The 27,472-nt window shown below is 33.6% G+C and overlaps 2 protein-coding genes across 8 annotated transcripts; one reads left to right on the top strand and one right to left on the bottom strand.

Annotated features, from left to right (window-relative positions):
* Nucleotides 1-132: 132 nt before the first annotated feature.
* Nucleotides 133-25,470, bottom strand: LOC105334348 (glycogenin-1). 4 transcript variants are annotated; one of them, XM_066068079.1, is made up of 9 exons: nucleotides 25,342-25,470; nucleotides 22,701-22,845; nucleotides 19,971-20,145; nucleotides 17,810-17,972; nucleotides 16,788-16,914; nucleotides 15,078-15,258; nucleotides 12,945-13,091; nucleotides 12,563-12,574; nucleotides 133-4,111 (listed from the first exon to the last, which is right to left on the bottom strand). In XM_066068079.1, exons 1-9 carry the CDS (start codon nucleotides 25,352-25,354, stop codon nucleotides 3,830-3,832), a joined length of 1,245 nt encoding a protein of 414 aa, XP_065924151.1. In that variant the 5' UTR covers nucleotides 25,355-25,470; the 3' UTR covers nucleotides 133-3,829. The 4 variants fall into 4 exon arrangements, with proteins under 4 accessions (XP_065924151.1, XP_065924152.1, XP_011436051.3 ...); XM_066068080.1 differs by lacking the exon at nucleotides 12,945-13,091; XM_011437749.4 differs by lacking the exons at nucleotides 12,563-12,574; nucleotides 12,945-13,091 and adding an exon at nucleotides 5,417-5,950.
* Nucleotides 25,346-27,443, top strand: LOC105334349 (coiled-coil domain-containing protein 160 homolog). 4 transcript variants are annotated; one of them, XM_020069784.3, is made up of 3 exons: nucleotides 25,346-25,490; nucleotides 25,819-26,133; nucleotides 26,357-27,440. In XM_020069784.3, exons 2-3 carry the CDS (start codon nucleotides 25,833-25,835, stop codon nucleotides 27,037-27,039), a joined length of 984 nt encoding a protein of 327 aa, XP_019925343.2. In that variant the 5' UTR covers nucleotides 25,346-25,490; nucleotides 25,819-25,832; the 3' UTR covers nucleotides 27,040-27,440. The 4 variants fall into 4 exon arrangements, with proteins under 4 accessions (XP_019925343.2, XP_034329853.1, XP_065924154.1 ...); XM_034473962.2 differs by having other exon boundaries at nucleotides 25,401-25,490; nucleotides 25,822-26,133; nucleotides 26,357-27,442; XM_066068082.1 differs by lacking the exon at nucleotides 25,346-25,490 and adding an exon at nucleotides 25,691-25,736 and having other exon boundaries at nucleotides 26,357-27,443.
* Nucleotides 27,444-27,472: the final 29 nt, after the last annotated feature.

Below are 27,472 nucleotides of genomic sequence, written 5' to 3'. Positions count from 1 at the left end.
AGATTTATTTTATAAGGATTGTTTTATCCTTATTCAGTGCAGTTGAACTATCAAGGGGTGATATCAAAACGGCCACTCATACCTCTCACTCATTATGGTCAATGCCCCCAAAAAAGAAATTAACGCAGTCAATTCAGCAAGTGAATTCTTTAATCAAGACTTGTTCAACAAAACATTCCTTAGATAACATTTTCCCCTATTACTAATAAGGTATTTCAGAACAATTAACAAATCTGGCCAACAAAACTAACAGTAGCATGATTGCAGAAGATTCAGGATTTTTTTTGTGTCCGTTAAGTGTACTGGAAACTTTTTGTAATCTACGTGATCACCGTAAAACTGGATAAAAATTCCAAGAAAACACTTTCAAGCGTATTGCTTACTAGGATATTATGCTGCTAAAATAATACATACATATACACTGTCACACTAAGTGGATAACACCAGAGTTAGGATCCTTAGCACCAATAGCTATACAAAACTACAGATAAATACCTCTCTTTTCAATATCTTTGAAATGGCACATTATTTTTTATTTTTTATTTTGCTGTGGGGGAAAAAAAAGGAAAAAAACAATCGAGCGAAAAAACTAATCTAACCAAAATACAATGTACATGTATCGTTAACACCGTACTGTTATGGCCATTTCTGAAGGATATATTGTTTACAATAAAACAATTAAAACAACATATACTTATACTACATGTCTATTATATTAAACATAGATATATGAGGGTACAAACAAAATGGAGAACCTTGGGATCAAAAGCTTTCACTTTGGAGTAACTGCAACTCTTGCCTGCCTGACTGTAACCTACATTGTGAATTCTCTCAGTCAAAATGCCCTGTGGATAGACTTTGATTACACAAGTCCAGTTTCATAGACTAGAGTCCACGTGAGTGAGGCAGTCTGTAATAGCTAGAATTTCAAAAGCAACAACTGCAAAAACAAAAAAAAAATCTTGCTAGAAATCTATAACATCACCACATGACATGTTTTCAAGCTTTGCACACACTTGTTCAACATATATCTTGATATCATATCAGAAGGGTATTCCAATATAATGATACAACACTTATTCAGGAGATATTCCAGCAGCATTAAGCAATCTTGATTGCAGTTCACGCACACCCTCCGTGGTAAGTTTAACAATATATTACACACCGTATTCTTTTTTAAAAAGTTTATATTCTATTACAAGTCTACTCCAGACAAAGAAAACTATATAATAATGAAGTACAAACACACTGTCTCCATTCCAGATTCACATTAACTTGGACTTCAATGTCATTCCAGACAACTTAACATACTCTTCATTTATGAGTCTACTTTGAACATATACTGGTATACAGGTACACTTTACAATTTCACTAATTATTGAAAGTAATATACACAGTGTTAATTACGTTATAATTATTAATGCTAACATGCAATTATTTCATGTTGAATAAGAGTGGTGAAAACAGATTACAGGGTGTGGTATTGACCCAATCTGCCAACTAAAGCAAATTCTTACTAAATACAGCATTTTCTAAACGGCTAATCATGACAGAATAAAAATAATTCAAACAAATTTTTCATATTAAAAAATTACAAAATTAAGGAGCTTAATCTACATCAAGAAAAATGTCAGCCAAAAAAAAAATCAAAAAAAAATATCATGTTTTGCACCAAATACTCCAGATTTGCAGAATGATGTTGTAAACTAATGGTTTGATTAATTAAACACAGATATGATGGGAAGACATTTTTGATAACAGTTGTTTACACAGATGTCTTCTTTGCATAGAAAATAAACCTCAACCTAGGCAAAAAGCATAACACACCAGTCATCATTACTGATGCACTGTTTATATAAAAATAACCAGTGAAATATTACAACCCACAATGCTCTTAGGTGTTTTAACATGGATAAACTTTATAAATTTACTTTCATAAATATATAAAGAAATTAGACATTTTATTTTCAAGCTAACACACTTCAAACCAAACAAAAAGTAAAAGATTACAACACCTCTCTAATATGCATATACCATATTTTGATATGTGAAGCAAGCTTTTCAAATATAACGCCCAGTGACTATGAAGTTTGCGATGGAAAGCATACATTTACAACAAATCAAATTTTTGTCACCAGAGTCAAATCAATGCAACACACAATAACTCACTCAAAACAAGACAAAAACATAGAATTTTACATCAACTTATGCAAAAAAAATTCCCATCTTCAACCAAAAAAGCTGCCATCCTACTGACCATTGCTGGGGCTATACTGTAAATTCCTTATATTACGCGAGTACTTAATTCCGCGATCCCGCTGGTTTCTACCAAATCGCGAGAATATAAAATCGCGAACGTTGAACTTTTCTCCTTATTTCTTATAGTTTTCAACTCTCAGAAAATAATGGCGAAATTTTAAAATCCGCGAAGGATGCTTCTCGCGATTTTACGCGGATATTAATTCCTCGCGATTAATTAGGAATTTACAGTATTTGTTTGAGGGGGTTTTCTATGCAATATATACCATAAAGAGCCAATCTTCCACCGTCATCCAAACCTGTTACACAGTGGCACAGCCACAACAAACAAGGGTTATCTCCCTTTATAGAGACTATTGCACAATATTATCACAAAGTCTGGATGGAATGTGATCTATTCTGAATATGTTTCAGCTAGTGCAGAGAATTCCAAATAAACCCACAATTTTTTTTACTTTCAGCTATTGGTTGTATCCTAATAACAAAATTGTAATACATGTACAAAATACTGTAAAGAATGAATACTCAATAAGAATAAACTATGTGTCTGCCTGTTGGAGGAAGTTGGTAAAAAAAACAACCATTATTTTTCCTAAAAAGAATTGAATGACTTAAACCTTGAAATTGGAATTAACTATACAGGGAAAATAAATTACCGGTAAAAAAAAGAAAAAAGAAAAAAAAGTCAATCTGAGGTATGCAAATAACTGAGCTTTTTTACAGAAAATAAAAGCTAGCTTCCGTGTATTGTTACAGAGCAGAGTTTTCTACATGTATGGCTTCATAACAAATCACTCAGTTGCAGGGGAAGTCACAAAGAAAAACAATAAAGCTTAGAACATGTTAATATTTGCTTTAAGCCACCTACATTAAGATGATATATACAACAAATGCTGTAATAAAATACGATAACATTATTATTAATAAAGATATAACAAGTTAATAAAGAAAAATTAAAGCTTAAGATGATCTCTAATCATTCATTCACCACTGGTCAATTAATCATGCACCAACGACCGCATCACATGATAACAACTCGGTCACTAAATCCAACCATCATTAATGTCAAAGGAATCATTATTATCCTAATCCAATAACACAATGTAAAAAGATAAATTTTTTTCCTTACAGGTAGAATCTTTACCAGGAAAATCGGTCATTGTCGTTTTATACTAAAACTGTTGTCTGTATGAAGTGTGTGTGTTTACAATATCATCAAAAATATGCACAAGCATGACTTTAAAACTTCCAAAAATAGAGGTAGCACTGTTCACGACTCAAAACGTTTGATCTACATCAACTGCTACATAATAAATTACAAACTGAATAATATTACTATGATTATACTTGTACTTTCATTCTGAACAAGAACAATTTTTTGAAAAATATTCACTCTCAAAAATTTGCTGACAATTTATCAAGTACAACAGTAATGCAATATATAATATTCTTTTGGACGTTTATGCATTAATAAAAACACTTAAACTACATCGCATATCCTATTTACTTAACACCAGATAACCATGATTCCTTTCGCTCTACAATCGACACCCTTTGCTGGCCAATCAGCTCACTTCTTTGGCGCGACTGGTTTCTTTGCCGAACTGGTGGTAGAGACCGGGACGCTAGTGCTGAACAGACTGGATGTGTAGGTCTTGGTGCTGGTAGCCGGACCCTTCATGGACTTGTCCAGCTTCTCCTTAATGTTCTCGAACTTGTCAGCCCCCAGGTAGTCTACCTGTCCACGCTCCCAGTTCAGCTTGCGCTCCTGCTCGCTAAGGTGTGACTGCGACCCCCCAAAGGTGGCCCCTGTCTGGAGGGACAGTGACGCTAACTCCCCGATCAGTCCACCCTACAACAAACCCAAGGGCGAATCAGTTGCTGAGTGGGATTATAGACAAGGGGTAACCCATATCCCTAAAATTTACAAATCTTTGACGCATTTTGCCCACACCCAAAATCCCTCCTTATATATTGACTTTTAAACCTTTCAAGCATTTAGCATCAAATTAAAAATGAATTTACTAACACCAATTATCTCATTTGAAAATTCTTTTTCCCCTTTTGACAATGATACTTCCCGTTGATTAAATTAAAAAGAGAGTATGTTAGTATATGTAGATCAAGAATCTAGAATATTAAATTATTGGACCAAAAAAAAAGTGAATTCAAATTATAGCAAAATAACATGCGAAACAGTGAAATTGCAAGTTCAATTTGTTCTCCAAATTGAAAATGGTAACAAAATCCAGTGAAACAAAAATTACATGCTGTATAACTAAGTAAGTCATCAGAAATTCAAACGTTTAAGTAAACTTTTTAAACTTTCAAATATTACAAATATCTGAAATGCTACATCTTTAGTAGTTTCCAAATCCACTACTTTTGGATCCACAATATACTTTCGCATCATCATCAGAATATACGATGCATGAAGTCTGTCTCTCTAAAGATTTTGAAATTGAATTTTAGGATTTTCATATTGTAAACGTTAAAGCAAGACCCCAGAGAAGCAAACTGTGCTCTATACTCTAATTTTGATCCACCTTTAAAATGTTGGATTTTTAGAAATATTTACATCCTTACAATTTGAAATTATAAAAAACGCAATACTTGAGTGTGTAATAATCTCGTTCCTCGACTGACTGACTGTACATGAAATTTAAAGCTGCGCAACAAATGCAATTTTTTCTACTTCTCTCGACAGCACACACATGTACCGTATTTATTTTCTCTCTTTATCTTCTTTGAATTTTATTATCAAAGTTGTATTTAATATTATTTTGTTTAAATATCATAAAACAAGAAAACCTCCATGAATTCCGATGAAATCTGGGATGGTTACATTTTCTCTTTGAAAACCAAATCTTTAACAATACACAGTTGCTTCAAAAAGAAATAATCCTATTCCCTAACATTTTATGGCTGCTTGTTTACTATAAACCAGAAAATATTCGAAGACCTCTGCCCCCCCCCCCCCCCCCCCCCCAAAAAATAATTCTCAAACTTTGCACTTAGGAATGTAAAGACATTAAAATTGCCTATGATTGCTTCAGGAACTTTTTCTCAAACCTTGTTAACTGCATGTTGCACTTTTTTTTATATGCAGGTCAACACACAATATTAAATGTGACTCTGACAACACAAGGACACTCACCTCTGCCCCGCCTTTGTCTTGGGCCTCATTACAACTAGTACACGTACTATCATAACAACCACAGCTCTCAGCCTGCTCTTTTGCTACAGAACTCTCAGGTTCTGTCGACGTTTCTATATTGAAATAAAGATCACTAGAATCGTCTACTTCGACATTATGAACACAATCGGGTTCACTAACAGATTCCTTAACCGGGTTTTTGATTTCCTTTTTGATTTCATTTGCTGCTGCCCATGTATTCACAACTAGAGGAACGTCCAGAATCTTAGCAGCTGGCATATTGTCTACACCGTACACAGATACTGGTTCCTCTGCATAAATTGACTCCAGATCAGAGTAAATTCTGGTGACCACAGGGATTTCTTTCATCTCGGGAGAGTTGTGAGAGGAATTGGAAGAAGACTGTGGTGCTTTGGGATGGTAAGATAGATCGTCAATGTCGGGAGGTATATATGGATATATAACGGGGACTGTAGCTTTGGGTGGTTCTATGCCTTTCGTCGGTTCATTATGACTTGACATTAAGGCAGAAGTCTGGAATCAGAACATAGTGCTATGTGGGATCTAAATTGCAAACTGCTCAGTTGTGAACCAAGCTCTCAGACTTTTTTGAGAAGGATTACATGGGGAGGAGTGGGTAATTGGCAAAATAAACATTTGTCATTCTTGGTGCTGGTTTAAATTTCGTGCAAGTTTAAATGGAGAAAAAAAAATGAAAAAATAAAAAATACTAAACAAGTTGGGAAATACCTTTACTTGAAAAACTTCTTCCACATGAATAAATAACTCTGTTTAGGTTGATACAAAGGACACAAGGTGTTTCAACAAAAGTCAAAAGGGTGACATGCTCAAATGTCAGTGGACGAGAATCATAAATGTAAACCATAGTTGCCAAGTATCAAAAGTGACCAATAGATGCCAACCAGGAAACAGTTCAACAAGGTATTCTGGGAGTGGATTACATTTTAAGGAGCCAGACCTAGACTACCAATTTAAATCTTGACAACGGGGCAAGGAAACAAGAATCCCTTTGACTTTCATTACTATTATTCAATTTCATAACAGAACAAAACTATGTCTACAGACTTGGACCTAAAGCGTCACATGTGCTGGGCCAAATTAGAAACCTACTCTTGTTTCCAGTGCAAGTAATAGCCATGGAATGTTGTAGATGCCTGCAAACTCCAAATAAATCTCAGAAGAGAGTAAACTCATAATTCAAGAACAAATTGCATGTGAATTTCTTTGCAACATATTAAAGTGACTATATATATTTAGACCTACATGTACCATGGTCCAAATTATTCTATATCCATCACTTATATCAACTCAACTCACTTAATTTCTTCAAACATAATAATTATATCAATTTAAAATATTCTTCAGAAAAAACATGTTTTATACACGTTACAGGGTCTGATGTAGATCTCCCTTAAAATTTGAAACAAGAGGCCAAGGGGCCACATCGCTCACCTGAGCAACAATTGCCTAACTCTGATCAAATTAGCATTACAGCATCAAAATCAAAATATCTTTACAACTAGGAACAGTAGATCTGCTGATTTCTATCCACATATTTTTATGGTAAATATCAAGCCCCTTTTGTAGTTGTAGCTGTAAGAAGATTTTTCTCTATTCCTATACCCCCCCCCCCCCTTTGTTGTCCCACTTTTTTCTAGGGAATCATGGTTTGATCAGATTTTAATCTGCACTACCCATGCTTTGACACAAGTTACTGCTTTTTTGGACTAAAAACTTTCCCAGAATAATTCATCCCCCCCATTGTGGCCCTGCCCTACCCCCGGGGACCATGATTTGAACAAACTTGAATCTACACTACCTGAGGATGCTTTCACACAAGTTTAAACTTATCTGACCAAACAGTTTTTGAGAAGAGGATTTTAAAAGATTTTCTCTATTCATTCTCTATACATTCCTATGTAAAAATGCATCCCCCATTGTGACCCCGCCTAACCATGGGACCATGATTTTAACAAACTTGAATCTTCACTATCTGAGAATGCTTCCACTCCATTTTGAGCTTTCTTGCCTAATAGTTTGTGAGAAGAAGATTTTAAAAGATTTTCTCTATATATTCTTATGTAAAAATTCATCAACCCATTGTGGCCCTACCCTACCCCTGGGGACCATGATTTTAACAAACTTGAATCTACACTACCTAAGGATGCTTTAAAACAAGTTTAAGCTTATCTGGCCGAATAGTTTTTGAGAAGAAGATTTTTAAAGATTTTCTCTATACATTCTTATGTAAAAATCCATCCCCCATTGTGGCCACACCCTACCCCTGGGGAACATGATTTGAACAAACTTAAATCTACACTACCTGAGGATGATTCCACACAAGTTACAGCTTTTCTGGCCTAATAGTTTTTGGAAGGTTTTTGAAAAACTTGAGCTTTCAGCTCAGGTGAGCTAAAAATGATATAAAGTGGAGGAAAACTACAACCAGATTTATGAATAAAACATAAATAATTGTGATGTTACTTAATATAGGAACCTAATTAAGAATTAAGTGATTTTAATTCTCTTTACCAGCAATAAAGGAAAAAATCTGTAATAGCATGAGGCCCAGGGGCCATAACACTCACTTGAGCAACCATACTCTTGTAGATGACAAACTATAATTGATACAGTCCTAAACAAAAAATCCCTCTAAAAAAAAAACCTTTTTCTGACACAAAGTGTGACATTATTGTTTGAACTTTAAAATTCTTGAACCTATTCTGAATAAAATAGCTTCTGTTTTCTTGAGAGGATATTTCTTAAATTGATGAAAACATTTCTGTGCACAAATACTTTTGTCAATGTTGAGTAGATGTTAAACATGTCTGATTATTCTATTTCGTTTTATTTGTGTGTATGTACCATTATTATTCCCTTAGCTTTCTGAAATCAGATACAATATAATTAATTCAACTTGCCCAAACATTACTTTGATAACTATAATCCATCCACGATGTAAGAAAAAAAAATACTTTGCAAGCACAACTTGACAATGAACTCTTTCCTGATACCATATGAAAATGTAGCCTGCCCAAAATTATCACCAAAAGCAATACTCAAATCCAACTTTAATGAGAGGACAAATCATGCATTCATGGAGTGGGCGATCTACAATATTGTCTTTTAAGGTTAAATAAATAATGAACAAATGAAAGAATTTTAATCCTATTTTTTCCACAACTTTAAGAGGGCTGGATAGTCATGGTCATTTTTATGCCATATTTACCTCCTTTTGTAGAAGAGCTCTGAATAGTGATATAGAAAAATGCTCAACTTTAAAATATAAAATAATTGGATTTCTTCATTACTACATTGTATATGTTAATTCAAGGCCAAAGTTATCATATGTCAAGTCTATGGCAAATCTATTAATGGCTAATTTGTTGACCAACAAGACTTTTTTATGCATCTGTATACTGTGGTTTCTTTAATAATGCTGGGACTCTAGCTGCAATAATGTAGCTCTCTCCGATTTTTTTAATGATGTTTTCTGGAGTGGCTACAATTCCATAGGGTCTCGGCAATGGTGCAAAATTATTTCTTTGATGCTGCTGACTTTCTGAAACGACCGTTATTTTAGACTTCACTATATTCAGCTTCAGCTCTGATTCTGAATTCTCATTGGCTGTCCCAAAATAAAACCAATCACGGTCATTAAACATGGCAGACAAATTCAACTTGTGTTGTTGACATACAAGAAAAAATAATCAATATATGGACTATACTCGATATTTTTGGATTAATTTATGCCCTACACAACTACAATTTTTGAGTTGAGTTAAGAAATGCAAATTCTATTGTCATTTATATACGATTTGAAACAAAATTGTTGCAGGAGTAGATCACTCCAGCGCCTGCATCATTATAAAGATCCTATGGAGTTGTAGCCCTTAAAAAAAAAAAATTGGGAGAGTGTTACATTAATTTTAATGCAGCTTGTGGGCATCAAGCATGGATTCAATGAAGTTTCATTTCAATGATATAAAAATTTGTTGACAATGGTCCAAAAACTATGTTCTGTTATCAGATAAAAATGTCTTAACAAGATGGACACTTAATTTTATTGATTGACTTAACAACAAATTCAATAAAAACTGTTGCTAAATAGATATTAGTAAAACCACAATATACAGAGTGTATGAATAGGTAATTAATGAAAGGAAATTATATTGGAGAAACCAAAATGACCCAGTCCTATTTCTGGGCCATATACTGTAAAAGTTTAAAAGGACATGGTAAAATGTTTTAATGGACGTCTCCTATTACTCAAATGACCATGACAGAGTATCTTTTTTTGAGAATATATGTACCAGACCCTGGGTTATAACTAGACCTCAATGCGGTGAAAAACACAATGTCTTCCTTAAATGTTAATTGAAAATAAACATTGGAGAATGATTGAGATATCTGAGGTATCTGCTCTCGTCAGTTTATGACATTTAGACATACTTATGCTTAGAACATACTGCCCAAAGTTTTAAAAAGAGGAGAGGGTATAAACTACTTGGGCAAACACTTTTGAATGTATGGAATCCCCTCAACCAGAGCTGTGAATCCATGACTGATTCCCTCATAGTGCAATGTGTCCCCATTCTCTGTTTAGCACAACAAATAACTCAGTTCTGCACAAAGCAATTCATGCTCGATCACAATGAAATTAATTAGTATCCAAATAACAATTCCGAACCAAAAATTAGGAGGATCAAAATTTAAACCAGCATTCTTTAAAGGAAAGTTAGAGTAAATATAGTGATTTGATACCAATTTCACAAGTCTGAGAGTTAGTTACAAAATACATATTATGCTCATAATTTCATCAGCAGAAAAAAATGGACATAATCATTTTATAAAGGACAAATGAACTGAAAGACGTTATATGATCTTTGAGCAAATTAGATGTTCAGTAACAAGCAGCCAATGAAGCTTAAATTTCCCCATGCTGACCCGAGTTATAAGCAGCACTTGTTCACTGCAGTGTTGTCAAATACAACCTATAGAAGCCCCTGTTGTTTACATAGCCATGCCATCGTCAAGATCAACTGCTCAATTCTTTTATACTAAAAAGTTGATTTTTTTTCCAGCCATTTCCCAACAAATAGTTGCCCATAGTTTTTTTTGTTTTTTTTTTTTTTTTAATCTGAATCATAATACCTTTTAAGGATAACAGTCCCTGGCCAATAATTCTGTGATTAATCGTTTAAGGAAACAAAATAAATAAATACTTGCATCTGTTTTTGCTAGGTGTTATAAGGACATACAATGCTAAAATTGCTTGTTTTCAGGAAGAACAAAGAGCTTACAAAAAGAGTGTGAAAATTTAGGGGGAAATCCTTGTTCGCAGTATCATACCCCAGTCATTAAAATTAAAATCAATGTACAATAATTTCACAGTTTAATATTTCTAAATATATCTTGAAAACATGTTTCTGTGTCTACATGATATTGAGAATGAAAACAAATAATGATATCTATAGGAGTGGACCAAACATGGTTAAAACAGCTAGTGCCTCTCTGGGGGATCATTCTTACAATGTTGTTCTTGCCCAACTGGTTTTGAATTGATTTTTTGGAAAATGAAATCTCAAGCTAGCATTTACTTAAAAATTTCTGAATAATGTCCTTCCAAATTACATCTTTAAGCCTATATGTATTATTAATTCTTACAATGTAAAATAAAATATTTTAAAAAATACAGAGAGAGAGAGAAAGAGAGAGAGAGAATGAATAAAAAATAAGTTAGTAATTAAGAGTCAGAAAAACGAAAAGGTACCTGAATTGAAATACATGCGTCCCTATCATGCCATTAGTTCAATCAAAGAGACATATATAAGACATACATCAATAAACATTCATAAAATATTCCACATAATATATACTTCGGCTTATTTGTAAATATAGGGAGCAATTGTCCCCATATGTGCAGTTATTGTCTTATGTGCACTTGGTGTAAGAAATTCAAATAGAAAAATTTACCAGCTGGCACAATATAAACTCAGATATAAATAATATCTGTGCATCCATTAATTCTGCAGTAGCTGATTTGAAAGAGGTGCAGTGCAGACGAATTTATACTTATCTTTAACAGCTTTTATAAACAAAGAGCTCAAAAATACAACTTTTTGTATTTAATATACATTTAAGTATCAAATATCACTGAAAAGTATATTTCAGTATATAGGTCCAATGCTTCCAATATTCACAGTTACTGGTAACTAAATCAAAAGTAGGTTTCACTGCCAGCCATCACTGCATTTATTGCTTGACACACAAATATGAGTCCTTTCAGATTAAAAATCTGTTAATCTCCCCTTCCTTTCTCAACCCGGTGTCCTATCATGAATTTGATTTAATCCTATGATTATTTCCTGTGAACAGTTTGTAGGCAATGTGACCATCTGTCTTTTACTTACTCATTATTATTATATAGATAATACCTATACCTTTCCTTTCCTGGTGAACACTAGTGTACAATAGCTAAATCTTGTAGCTGACATTTATCATTTTTTTTATAAACCAATCTGAGTTTATCAATCATAATCTTATCATCTTGTCAGTACTGACAAAAATCTCTAGGCCTAAAACTTTCATTTATAACAGTTTTAAATTTTACTTGTTGAATATACTTTAATCTGTATGGATAACTTCTGATATTGCTGTCCTATTTAACACTTTGCTGCAACTTCATTTGACAGGCTTCGTAAAAGTCACATATAAAATGGATTATCAGTATCCTATCATTATCAACAGTACTATGTACAATTTTGATGTCATATTTGATTTTGTATTATTATAATTTCTATGTTCAGATCCCATGTTCAGTCTGCAATGCATTTGGCTCTAAGGCTTAAAGTAAAGTTTATAATGTTCAAAAGATGATGTAAAAAAAAAAATCCATGAGTTCTGAAAGCTTGAAGTTTTCAAACTGTTAATTGTTATGTACATGTACTATAAAGACAATGTTAGGTCATTAACAATTGCTATACCTATTGTATGCTACATATTGTAACCTTTACAGTGAATGTAATCATGCACTACTATTAAAAATTTACAATATCGCCATCGACTGTTTTACATGTAACATATATAAACAATAAGCAAATGAATTGAGCATTAAATTCTTACCACTTGTTCTTTCTGGAAGACATGCAATGAAAAAGCAAAATTTAAGCATACAAAATGCAACAAAAAAATCCACTTCAAACAATAACATAAATAAAATCTCGTTTTCAATCAGCCTCATTGTTTTCATTGTAAAGAAAAATAACACGAGCACCTTTAATATCCAAAATACTTGTTGTAAATGATATTAATATTCATAAATTCCTCTTAATATCAGTGTGCATGACATGAAAGTATCATTTAAAAATTTGAGATATTTATTAGTGTAAGTATTTGAGAGAGAGAGAGAGAGAGAGAGAGAGAGAGAGAGAGAGAGAGAGAGAGAGAGAGAGTTAATTAGCTGAAATATTATAACAAATCTTAATCTTAGATCCCATTTCTATACCTTGCAAAAATATTTCAAAAGCCATGGGAAACAACTAAATGGCCAATATTTGAGCAAGCTGTTTCGTCTTTTGCTAGTTTTAAAAGTATATGTTGATATGTATACACAATGGCTCTCCATATTGTAGCCGATAGATTTATTTTCCTCCTTAGAGAAGAAGGCATGGAAGAGAAAGAAATAACTGTTAGTCAGACATGCTAGCACAGAGCATACATAACATGGTTATTTTTGTAAAATTTTGTTTGCCAAACCCGTTACAACAGCAATAAAAATGGCAACATGTAATATAAGAATATTTCATAAAAAGAACTGTAAAATGGATATTATTAAAGTAGAATACATTACAAAGGATTTAGCTCCATTTTCTTCTTTATAAAAGATCTTTTTTTTTTATGAACATGAAGTCTCTAATATTTTAAAGTAGATTTGAATGATGTTATTTTGCAAATGTCAAAAATAGAAAGATTCTGAATGATTTTGAAATAAAAACAAAGTGAAATGCTCTAACCTATAAAATAGTGAAATTTTAAGCAGATGGAATTAACAACATATATACTATAGCATATACGAGGGTTGTCCATAAAGTTCGTGGATAATCACCTTTTCGTCGTTTTAATTGGATTTATATATACATATTGTATATCTAAAGGTTTGTCATAAAATTTCAAATCAAACTAAAGTGGTTTTGAATGTTTTCCATAAAAAACCCCTAAAATTTTAATGTATCAAAGGATAGCGGAAAGTAGGCACGGTCCAGCGTAAAAATTGTCCAAACTTTGTAATTGAGTTTTTAGTTATGAATAGTAATAGTTTTTATAAAACATTTCAAAACTTCATAATCATCTATTGTGGTGTAGTCTGTATTGTATACGTCGTTTACACATGTAATTTGAAGCTATTTTAAAACTAGCAGAGAACTTTTAAAAGATATTACGGCAAGAACATGTATTTAGATACGCCTGAAAAAGCGACGTCAACTGACCACACGGAACAGTGAGCCATTATAAAATTGTGTCGACTGAGGCAAATCCCCGATAGAAACAAAATAAACGGTGAAGGAAACTGGAAAAACATTGAAATACTTAATAGTTCAAGTTTACTTATCCGCAAGTGGCACAAGCGATATTTTTATGAAATAAGCGATGTTCCCTCTGACCAAACGGTGAATGTGGCATATTACTCTCAGATAAACCCAGGACTACGAAGTTATAGAAACGTTGTTATAACTCAACGTCAGACTGGGCCGTGTGGTCTGTGTAGGCAATGAATATATAATGATAACTTCAATACCAAAACATACATTGCTCTTATTTTTATACATATATATTATTATACACTATATTAAGATATTATAATACTTTCCTGATAATGGCGCAGTTTTAAAAAAATAAAATTACATGAGTCCACGAACTTTTTGGACAACCCTCGTACATGTACCTCCTTCTACTCAACATACCCCCTGTAGGTAAGATAGTATATCACATAATATCCGTAAACTTCAAGTCTTAGTAATGTTTTATCTCATGAAAACTTCATCAATATTGGCAAAGAGTAAATAATGTGATCCTTGACCTTTTGACCTAAAAATCAATAGAGGTCATTGACTTGTCAATGTGTACAGAGTGAGAGGTTTCTCCCCATCAACTCAGACTAGACAACATATGGTGTCCGGCTGGAAAACTAACAAAAGAAGATTTGTAAAGCAATATGGCTTTGCTTCTTTAAAGCTAAGTCTTATGACTTTTACAGTTAGTCCTGGCCTACAGATATAATTTCATCTTATTTTTGAAACTGTTATCTTCATTTTCATACATGTATAGAGTTTGGTTTCAACAGAATCCTTAGCAAATTCGACCTTAATAAAGAATAAAACCAAGAGAAAACATATCAACATTTGTCACGTGTCAGAAGCACAAGTTGCAAAAAGAATGCAGCACATGCATTTGTCAGCATGTATCTTTCATAGTTCAATGCAAATGATAATTCACAGTCATGCACACTGAGGCAAAACTTAGATGCATAAAACTCAAAAATCAGTTTCATAGACACAAATCAACATTCTCGAAAAGAGCATATGATTGGCAGCAAATAATGTCATGTGACAGGAAGCAGAACAGGTGCAGAAGTACTCACCAATGATGGGTCTAGGGTTGGCTGAACAAAGGACATGAAGATGTCCCACCAGATTTGTAGATAGTCTTTGTTGTGGCCAGTCTCCGGAAGTGGGGTGACCTCCTTGGTGGCAGTGTTGTAGGGGTGGTGCCAAGGCTTGGTGGCGCCAATAAAGTGAACTATTTTGACGGAGTCTTTGAACCTTAAAACATGATGAGACATACTGATGACACATATCTCTTACAATGATACAAAAATACAATTTTAAAACACCATTTTTTGGATGCATGGGTAAATCCATATACTGGTAAGAAATAAAATAACAGTTTATGAAACCTTGGTTCTAAACCAGATGAATTGATCCCAGAGAGATAATTTCAAAAAATTTTGTTAACTAACAAGGAATATATACCCTATTTCAGTTTTGGATTTGGTCACAAAATTTCATTTCCTTACAGAATTATCACCCATAGCAACAAATTCTTATGATCAAAACAAATCTAAAAGCTAGTATATGTTTGAACATTTTTTTCTTGAAAGCAATATCTCATAGATAGTAGATGACCTTGTGACCTCAATCCATTGAAGTGATCTACTCTCTAGGTGTAACCTGTGTACTATGCTGAATGTCTTTTAAACAGAGGGTTCTTCTGAAACTGTCATCTTGTCAAATTTTAGAATAGTTTGATCCTGAGACCTTAACATTTTCTCCCTAAGACCTGTGTAATAAATCTGAAGTCTGTCTAGCCTAGAAAAGGGCCATTAGGATACTGGTTGGACAACACCTGTTCTACAGACTGACCGACAAACCAACTGACTGAGATGAAAAACAGAATAAGCCTTTTCTCATGAAGAGGAGCCATAAAAATATCAGATGTAATCATATTACGCTAACAAGGCTAGATAAAGATTATTCTGGTTGTAGCCTAAATATTCACTATGAAGAAAATGTCAAGGATAGAGTGTTTAGATAATATCATCACAATTCTTTTCATCATCAAATTATGTCCACATTTAGCATGTATAATATTCATTAAGGATATAAAAGGAGCAATTAGATGATGATAAATCTTCCTCAAAATTACTAAATTGCTAAAGATCCTTTTTCTTAAAAAAAAACAAAAAAAACCACAAGACATTTTGCATGGAACTGCACAATAACTTTTGCATTTATAAATAAGAAAACATATGGAATATTGCACGAAACAGGACACCATAATACCATTACAAATGATTCTTTGTCAAAAAATTTTCCCACTGCTATAACCTTTGATTCCTACAGAATCAAAACAAGAAAATCAATGAATACCGGTAAGATGAATGTTTATTTCTCCCTAAGAGAATAATTACCCAGCTCATCAGAATTGATGCAAGGAGCTTCTTTCTTTGCTCTTGTGAAAACTTCACATGGCTTTGATCAACAATGTTACTAGTATTTGAGAATTTGTTCAGCTTATTTGTGTTGAATTTGTTAAAGTGACCTTGAAACCTTTATTAAATCGGAAAGTCATAAGTTTCCATGACTTTTGCCTTTGTCATAAAGACAATTCAGTGACATGAATATCTATGTCTACTGAGGGCATGCTGATTAGTTTAAGTCAGTACAAAGACCCTTTGTGTAAAAACAATGTTCAGCAACTTATATGTAGTGAGGGCAAGCTGGCTTTGTTTGGAAGAGGGGAATACCAATGATAAACCAGCTAGAACACTTCAATATCTATCAAGACTCACTGTGTGAAAGCTGGAAGGTAGCTGTAGAATGCCTGAGAAACCACATTGTAGATAAATGGAAGATGTCTGGCTATATCTTTTGTCGCCCAATCTCTGAAGTACATGTTGAGCAAACCTTGATCTCCACCTACAAAACAAGCAGCATTCAGTCAGCAATGGAGGCAGTTTGCACACAATCATCTCTTGAAGAAACTATAGGGCACTAGTTAACCAATTAACAAGAGGTTGTTTCCAAGTTTTTTCTTCACCCCTTGAAAATTTTGTTTTTTGAGATTTTGGTATGGGGGAGGGTAAATGAACTTAATTTTCTTACTACTTTTTTCCTTCTTCTACTTATAAAGAGAATAATTTCTTGCATCCAGTAAATTGTTACTACAGTAAAACTCGTTTAGTACGAACACCGATATAGCATGTTTTTTTTTTGGTCCCTGTAAAATTCTAATCAAGTCTTTGCAAAATTTTATGGTTATAACGAATTTACGGATATAGCAAAGTGATTTTAAGTCCCGTAGAGGTGAATAATAACGAAATTTAACACTTTTATAACGAATTTCTTTACAAATTAAAAAGTTCGCGCTACAATTAACATAATAGTTTGAATGAATTAATTTTCATAATTTTTTTTGAATTAACAACCCAATTACTAAAGGAATCAAAGTAATATATTTTTACAAGCCTTAATTAGCAAAAATTATAGTCTGGTGAAAGAAAACAAGTATATAGTGAATTCGCTATAGTTATTATTACGAATTCGTTATACGGATGTAAATCCATTGGTCCCTAGGACTTCGCTATAAATGAGTTTTACTGTATTCTTCCTAGCTTTGTTGAGACATATTATTTTGCTTCAGCAGAACTCTTTATCGGTGTCACACAATTTCCTTAATGCCGAATAACATTAAAACTAGTTTGCATATTCAGAAGTGCTCAACAATCTTTATACTTCTTTTTGGCAATATGAAATGCCAATCTATAGCAAACTTTTGGACAACCTAGGATATCCAATCTAACATGGGTTATACCATCAAAGCTTCCTTGGGACATGGCGAACTTGAGGAGTGAATCGTACGTCTCTTCAGAGGGGCGGAACACAAAGACCCCGGAGTTGAAACAGTCTGGCCATCCTGCATCAGGGGCGGCCGATAGCTCCTCTCTGTCAAACAACTCATCCACATTTTGCAGGACCTGCAAACAAAGTTTCAATTTGAAGACATGGATACTGGCCTTGAAAAAGAACATTTTGTGTCCAGGTTATAATGGTTAACAAAGTCAGGCTGAAATCATTAAAATTCCAGGGACATTTTCATGATTATCAATACTTCACGGTGCATTGAGATTCAAAAATACATGTATAATTGCCATAGACTTGAATGGATTCAGTGCAAAAAGGGGATTATTTTGAACATTAATAGGCCAATTTTCTGAACATTCTCTTGACATCAATTAAATCATGCAATGCACTGTTTAGTTGAGTTTATCATGTTTGTTTCTTTAAAAAAAAACAAAGTTGGACACTAAATTCTGTTTTGGATTGATTAAAGATCGTATGATTCTCAAGATCAAGTGAAACACGTACTGCGTGTCTTTGGTTCCAATTTCTAAATGTGACTAAACATAGGTCCAGACAAGCTTTGCTAAGATTAAGCTTTATCCTCCTTATCCTCCATTATAATAGGAAAACCTTTTATTGTATAGAAAGCCAGGTGGCTATTTATCATACAAAAAAAAATAAACTAATTCTGCAACGAATAATTTATCAAGCAAACCCATTACATTACTTACTCCCCTGATAAAACACTAATATATTTACAAGTTGATTTATGGTCACCAAGTCTGATTAAAATCTCATCTGTATCCTCCTGTAGACTCCAATATAATTATTGGTCTGTCACAAGTGTAGCCAATAAAAAAAAAACCCCAGCAGCAGACAAAAAAAAAAAAAATCCCCCAACCTATAACTGCACTGCCTTTGTATTCTGTATTTTTGAAGAAGTAGCCTGTATTAAGCATTGTAAATCTGACAATAAAAACATTTGAGTGATCAATAACCGAGTTGTATAAAAGCAGGATCCGTGTTATCAAACCACTGGTGTGTTTTATTTCTTACTTGACACCCTTTTATAGATAAGCCCCGCTCAGCAAATGTTAGTGTGTCTTCCTTCCACATATACTCATGATTTGCAAGCACTCAATATTACCCTTAGACAACATTTTGTTTGAAAAAGATGATGGAACTTCAAAAGTTCCTGCAAAAATCATACATGTACCAAAGATGAATTCAATGGCTTTTGTAATATTTAATATCTTCTATGATTTGCAAATAAAGGGGTGTAGAAAATGTTAAAAGCCAAAACTACACTTTTGCAATATGCTATCAACATGATCAGTAGAATGACATTTTGATGATATTGTAACATGCATATACCACTCTATTCAACACAGAAAATATCCGATATAGATCAGTTTAAATCTTGAAGGTATATCATTCAGAGGTAAATAAAATAAAAAATATAGGTCACTGACACAGTTTTTGGAAAGTGAATAATGACACTACAGTCATAGGCCTGCATAATACAATGGGAGGTTTATCACTTCTATCATCTCTGTTAGCCATCTAAGCAAGTTAGTATTTCATCCCCTAAGTGTCTCATTAGTGCTTTAAATGTCATTAATACCACAGTATTTTGCGAGTCTGGCTTATTAAGTAATTATCTTTACATCAATAAACAGGAAACACACGAAAAAACACACAGACAATCCCCGACATTTTTTCAGGTGTTCAGGCATGACTTCTCAGCAAAAAGTCACCCCTCTAATCCATTCATTTATTGATCCCCCCCCCCCTTTTGAACAGTGCCTCTCTCCTACTTTGGAGATTAATATGGAACACACATGTAGGTTATAGAGACCAAACCTACACAGTAAATATACACAACTTATGAAGTAAATTGATAAAATAAATAAGCTCACTTAATAAAATGAATGAATTTACAAGGAAATTTTACATTGTGAATAAACAACCTTAATGAATCACATTGATTTCCTATTTTTATGTACATGTACTAACCCCTTGCATAAGGATATAGGCAATTTATTTTAGACATCCCAATTTTTGTACAAAATGAAATCTATATTTTGGGAGAGACTTTTGTGAAATTACATTACATAACTAACTATAATTACCAGTGTGTCTGCATCTAAGAAAACTGCTTTATCAAACATGGTCAGTCGCCAGCAGTGGAGCTTTGTGAAGGTCACGCTGAGGTCGGGTCTACCGAGGAGTTGGAGGTTAGCTGCGTCTCGACTGTCCAAAAGGTTGACATCGTAGATCATGTCAAAAACCCGCGCCAACTGGTTTCTGAAAGAATAAACGCATTGCTTAGTTCAAAGTATAATTTGAAGAGTAAGATTAAAATGACAGGTTACATGTACAGATGTTATGAGAATGACTTCCTAGGGATCAAAGAGATGAATCACCGAGTAAAAATATATAGATTCAGAGTTCTTGAAATCTTTCGGTCCTGTCGGCAAGACCGATAAAAATAACCAAGGACCGATTACTTGAGGTTGCCTGTCAGTCCAAATGACCGGTAGATATGGACAGAGTAACTTGCGAAAATATAACTAATTTTCAAACTCACTGAGGAGATCCGAACGCATACGATAAATCTAGAGGAGTTTTTCGTGGTTTTTTTTCGCTCTCTAGACTTATTATACATTTTCGGAACACCTTAGTAATTATTACTTTCGTTGCTTTCGATAAGTTTGGCGAGTATTTCGTACATATTGATACGGTGTGTTTATAATGCAGCTAACAGATGTAGTCAGACAAGAGGAATAAGTCTTTCAATCATTTTCCAACCTAGATGTCGTCAGAAATCATGGGAGAAATTGGAGAACTTGTTTTAAACATAGCGTGAACTGAGGGCCCCCTATAAATCCAAGATGGCTAGTGTTGTCTCGTTACGTTTTTTCAATGTACATTGCATACACCGAAACAGGGTTTTCAGTGAATGTTTTTATTGCAATACACAGAAATACACACAAAGAGCCCAATGTTATCATTTATAAATTTTTTCGGGAAATAAGAACTCCGCTTTCTGACAACCGAGCCCTAGTTACATATGAGATGTGCAGAAAGAGAACGAGAAAGAGAACAAGAAGAAAGTTGATAATGAGAGAGGGAAGGAAATAAAAATAATTAATGAAGTGATAAATAAGAATGTTATCAGGAGCCAGAATGTGAAAGTTAGGAGAAATCAGATCAATTAAGGTAAAAATGAGAGAAACTATAAGGCAAAAATACTTGTAGTTTTTCATCTTTCTATTGAAAATGTTTGGACTGATAAAAATCAGTCTGGACTGACAAACTTCTGATGGTTGTCAGTCCAAATGACTGACAGTGGAAAAAAGATTTCAAGCACTCTGTAGATTTAAATAACATTTTCTTATCATAACCATCATGACAATATTTGTGTTAAATGTTTCAATCTAGAGCTCACTGCTCAACATGACTACAATGTCATCAATATTGGGTCACATTATTTCTATGTACAATCAAGGTAATAAAAATTTCAACATAGAATCCAAATATTAATTAGAGTTATGGAGAGATTTGCCAGAGGGCAAAGGATATGTATATTCACTATAACAATATAGTAAAATAAAGAGATAAACTTCTACCATGCTGAAATTGCAGACATTACATGTAGACAAAATGAAAAACCATGAACATGTTATATACAAAAATGTGTTAAAATATACACAAAATGCCAAAGCTTCTGAAATCTGAACACTTCCTAAACTCACAAAATATTCAAGAATACTGGTATATGTGATTAAAATCATGGAGCAGTGAGCAACTTTTCTGAACAATTTTAGCATGAAAGCCATGCATTGAAAGGCCTATTACCCAGATTAAGACATTAACAGACAATTTGTCCGATTCAGACAATTTCTGCAGTGCTGCAAGCGAATCAATAGTCATGTAAAGACACCTCTAACTGAGAGAAGGGTCATTCTGAAGGTCACTGCTGGATCAATAATGTAACAGAAAGAGGTAACTCGAGAAAGTTCTGATTCTGTGTGCAATTCATCACTTTCATATGATGGCTCATGACAGTGAGTTTGAAACAGGAAATCGGTAGCTGATCGCGATGGTTTGGAAGGAAATGCAAGATTGAGATTACATATAAATCAACTACTACATTTATTTAAATTAAAAAAAACACCAAAATACTATATTTATCTAAAAATTTAAAAGAAAAAAAAAATTCTTGCATCATCAGTTGATATGATGCAATTTATTTTTATGATGGGGAACCTTTAATTAATATCTCTTCCTCTTCTATTTTTCTTTTACACATTCAGAGAATATTACATCACTTTCATGAAAATGTTTTCTACATCCCAATCATTTCCTTCTTCCCCAAGTGTCTATAAATATGTGGGTGGATCTAGTACATGTAATGGTAAGATTTACAACAACCGATAGCATCATCTTCATCACAGTGGGTAGATCACCTGATTATTTCAAATGTGCTGTGCCATAATTATTTCTGGCAATTAATGCAAGAGAAAAAGATCAACAAGTAAAGCTACCTACACTCTTCATTCTATGCAACATCTTAGACTCGCAAACAACAGACTTTGTATCTCAAAACTAAATACATAGCACCAACAATAAATTACTTGCCAAATGATACTGGCAAAGTACAACTAATTTCTTGTACTACACTAAAAGAGATTACGCTCCCACAACAGTACATTCTGGCTAATACTACAGTCTGACCCATTTCTGATTCATCTTTCCATCACGAGTTTGGCTTTAAAATAGCATCAATGTACTTCTTTAAAACACATGTAATTCTGATGCAGAAGTACTAAATACTTATTTCTGCTGTTTTCTATTACCTCATAGGTTGGGTGACGCCTGGTGTTATCATAACAACCAACTTTCGAGTTGTTTGCGCTCTCTGTCGGAGGGAATTCCCCAGGACAAGACATCCCAAAGCATATGTGTCATTGGTTGCCAAGGTAACGAAAGCCTCCCTGTCTCCTGAAAATACATGACATTACTTTAATTATTTTAGTAAATCATGTTCACATCAATGAACAATATACTTGATGGGGTGTTCAAAAGGCAATCAATCTCCCTTCAGGCCCAACAAATACAACACTGCAGATAAGTATGATACACAAGATTTTGAAATGGTCAATTATCTACCGTCCCTGCAAACAAAACACAGAATTGGTTTCTATTTACCATACAACATTATTCACTTCAATGCAATGAACACAAACATTTATAAATGATTGTAATATTTAAATGCACACTATTTACTGACGGGAAGGTTAGAGATCCTATAATTTCTAAGAAACTAAAAATCAATCAACACTCACATCTGATTCAAATGTAATACATGTATCTTCATGAACCATTTTAGCACCCAGTATTGTAAAGCAAGCAATAGAGTTATCACTTATAAAACTTGGTCTATGGTATATACATATATATTCATCTATATTATAGTATATATTCATGTACATAACTTAGCTATAAATTGGTCATCTTTCATTGAAATTCAAATGATGGGGTATACAGTAAAACACGCTTATAACGAAGTCCCAGGGACGGGCAATTTAACTTCGTTATAAGCGTAATTATTCGTTATATCCGTCAAGCTTACAACATGAATTAGAGTTGGGGAATGAAATTCACTTCGCTGTAAGCGTCAATTGATTATAAGCGTGTTCGCTATAACCGTGTTTTACTGTATATTGTGTCTCACTCTTTGTTCAAACTCAATTGCTTTAAAGTAGGAATGTATTATGATATGGTTATGTCCTTTCTTATGAAATTTTAAGAAATCATGATGAGATGAATTTCCTTACATGCAATGTAAACTTCAATATTTATATTTGATACACTTGACAGGCTATGAGGAGGTACTTGTTGCTAGGACAAGGAGACTTTATACGACACCTCATGGATTTATTGCTGTAAGTATTAAAAGTTACAGGCTAAGGTGCACAATTTTCAGAAATATTGTTGCCCATTTTGATAATTCTAGCATTGTTCTGCATTCTACTGTAGTACTGTATCAGAAATTTTTTAGTCTATTCGCGTAAAGCCAAAATTTTTTTATTGTTTGTTTGGAATTGTCTCCCTCTTCAATGAAATAACCCCCCCCCCCCCGATCTTCTTTTTGGTTCTTTTCATCGTACAATGTTTACAAAGTTATGAGTTCTTTCAGATTAATTTTATTCTACCAATTTTAAATTCCTTCCTCCCTCCTTCGGTCTGAAAATCCCCATGCAAGGCAGCAAACAAACATAATTTTAAGGATGACGTAAAGAGGTAATTGTTATAGATCCAGGATATCTTTTGTTAAACACTAGGTGGTAGGCCTCAGAAGGAATATGCATTAAATTGAAGAGCATGTCATCTCTCTTATAAACAATGTGACCATGACCTTTATCCTCTGATCTTAACCTTTAAGGTGACAAAGTTCAAAAGTTGTGAAGTTTTAGAATGTAGACAGAAAGGCTATTCAATACATTTAAATTCTTTTCATTTGAGAACTAAAAATGAAATAATTAATGCAATTAGATATTGTAATAATCTGGTAAAAGAAAAAGATAAATAGGTGAAAGTTGCATAAATCATCATGAAAATGTGCTGTTCAGTAATTTCATGCAATGTTGAAACTAGAAATTATACTTCGGGAAGCTTTTTTCAGATCTTCTTCCAAACCTATTACTGTTGTTAGATTTGTTTAAGCATATCATGGAGGTTAATAGTTCAACATCTCAACAGATATTGACAGAAACTCCCTATTCACTTTGACCTTAATACTTTTATAGTTTAGAGGGACAGAGATTACAGACAATACTCTATCAAAGGATACAGTTCACAATATTCTAAACCATTAGTCAAAACAATATGTAAAAAAGGAATAACTAAACGATTAATTCTAACTATTAGCTAATATAGCAATTTTGGTGGGCAATGTCATTATACATCTTCAAAGTACTACCATGCAAACAGATAAACATGCATGCAACCATCTGACTGTAGAATGAATGAATGGGAACATGTAATTGTGGGAGTCAGGGGTGTAACAATTAAAGTCATGTTAAATTAAAGATCGTGCTTTATTATTTATCCCTGCAAAATAGATTGACAAGCAATCTATAATAGATATATCAAAAGGTCACAATAGAATTATTGAACTTTCGACATTTTCTGCATATTTTGATAGCAAATTATGTAGTGTTAAACAAAATGAATGGACGTATTGTTGAATGAATCAGCTGGCATTTAAATATTTGAATTTGCACGCCCATTGCATGTAACACGGGGGCACTCAGGGTCAATAATGAAAGTAGGCCAGCTCATGACATACCCATGTTTTGTAATTCTCGCGTGACCTTCGGGTCTGACAGTTAAAATAGAGCATATATCGTTCAAAACATACTAAGATGGATATATTTTGCAAGAATATACACGATATTTGATGCAAAAGCTCATGCGTATCAATAAGGTACATACCACGTTCTGCCATTCTGCTACCCTCAACCTTCCCGGAAAGGAAATCGCGTGTAAAGGTCCAATCATATTCGACGTCATTTGATCACATGACAAAATATGGCAGCCTCCATGAAGCTCTTCCGTGAAAATCAGAAATAGCATTCTGAAAGGTAAATTTTGAAGTTTAAGACGATTCAATAACTCTAATTATTTAAAACACGATATAGATAACCTAGAGGGACTGGGGAAATGGAATTAAAGACAATATTTAAACTAATGTTATTGTTTATCATGTTGCTATGCATGTTCAAACATGTTTTGTGTTTACCTTCTTTATTAGGCCTTATTTGATGGCTCATTATCAGATGAACTGGATTACTTTTAACATTTTTGTTTACTAAAGGTATTAATAAAAGGTAATCGGTGAAACAACATTCATGCAATGCTTCTAAATTATGCAGGATAGATTGAACATAAATTCTTTATAATTGTTTGCAGCAGTGTTTTCTACAATGTCCCTAGCACAATGGAAAAGAGACCCAGGCCCTCCACAGGAGTGGCACGACTGGGTAGAGGAGCTGTTTTCCCCTTCACTGAACCTAGAGAAAGAGGCCATCATGGAGGGAGTTAATAAAGAGACTGCAGTGAAGTCAAAGATAAAGAGAATCTCGATGCTTGACCCAGAGACTGTTCGGGAAGTATATGAAAGAGTTCATATGATGTCTATGATGAACGATGAAATGAAAACAACAGGACTGAAAAAATCTTTACCACTAGAACAGAAAAGTACTGTGCCAGCTAGCTCATCACCAAGTAAGTCAATACAACAGATTCACTTCTACTGTTTCGAAAAGATGCATGATGTGTTGACCATAAAATTGTGTATCTTACTGATATTAAGTTTAAATACCAGTGATAAATTTACTCTTTGATGAAATGGCAACTTTTTTATGAGAGAAAAAGAAATTGAGGTGTTTTCCATTTTGTGAGTGCAATACAATTTTCTATGAAGCTGTCCAATGCATTTTTTTCATAGATGATGTACCAAAGAAAACTGTGGAAGTAAATTTAGAGGAATCCTGTGTCTGGGACTCCGAAGAAATCTCTGTGTTGCGCAAAGTTTTTAAACAAGTAAAAGAAGAAAATAGAAAGTATCGTGTGAAAAACAAAGAAATTGAAAAAAGGAATATGGAACTAGAAATGAAATACAACTCCCTCTTGAAAGATTTGGATGACAAAAACTTTAAATTGACAGAGGTCATAAAAGCCAACTCAAGACTGAAAATACACTGCGAGCATTTACAAAATGAACTTGACGAAACTAATGTCAGAATGACAGCTATGGAACAGATTTTCAAAGAAATCAATGAAGAGAAAGGAAAAATGGTGAAAGATGTTCATGAATTAAGACTTGCTGCAGACAAGGAGCGAATGGAGAAAAATTCACTTCAGCTAAAGCTGGAGGCCATTCAGCATCAGACCGCCAGTGAAAAGATAGCTTTGGAGGAGTCAATCAGAATACAGTGTCGTGATCAGATCGCAAACTTGGAGAAAAATGTGATGGATTTAACAAAGGAGCTGAACAAGGAAATAAAAGCCCATAAAACTACAAAGAGGGGACTGGACCATCTAAGAAACCATTTTGCTAGTCTACCATTATCACACATTGTGCCCCCAAATGCAGTGAACAGTGACCAAATTAGCCAGTTTCAGTACTAGTTGTGTCTATCATGTAAAACTGATGTACATGTATTTGTAAATTAATTTATTGGTTACATTTTGTGACTTTAAGTGGAGTTTTGGTAATTCAAGGTGACCGAGGATGTAACGTATCAATGAATTTTTTTGGGTATGATCTTAAAAAGTACTGAATAATGTTTTATATGTTTACATACCGGGTATTTAAAAGAATCACACTACATTACAATTACATTCTATAGCAATGAGGCAAATAATTGTAAAAGTGAATACTTATCTAAAAATTCTGATTCTGCAAACTGAAGATGTTAATTGTGGTCAGTATAACAAGAGTTGCTGTCAAAATTGATCAATGATGGATAAAAGAGGAAACCATACTTGCTCTTTATATTTTTTTTTTACCACTATAAATTCATTCAAAGAACAACTCAATGGCTCGATGTCTGAAATTTGT

The sequence above is a fragment of the Magallana gigas genome, chromosome 8 (genome assembly GCF_963853765.1).
Source record: "Magallana gigas chromosome 8, xbMagGiga1.1, whole genome shotgun sequence".
In the NCBI taxonomy this organism is placed as follows: Eukaryota; Metazoa; Mollusca; class Bivalvia; order Ostreida; family Ostreidae; genus Magallana; species Magallana gigas.
Note: the sequence above shows the minus strand (reverse complement) of the source record. Positions and strands in the feature narration are given on the sequence as shown.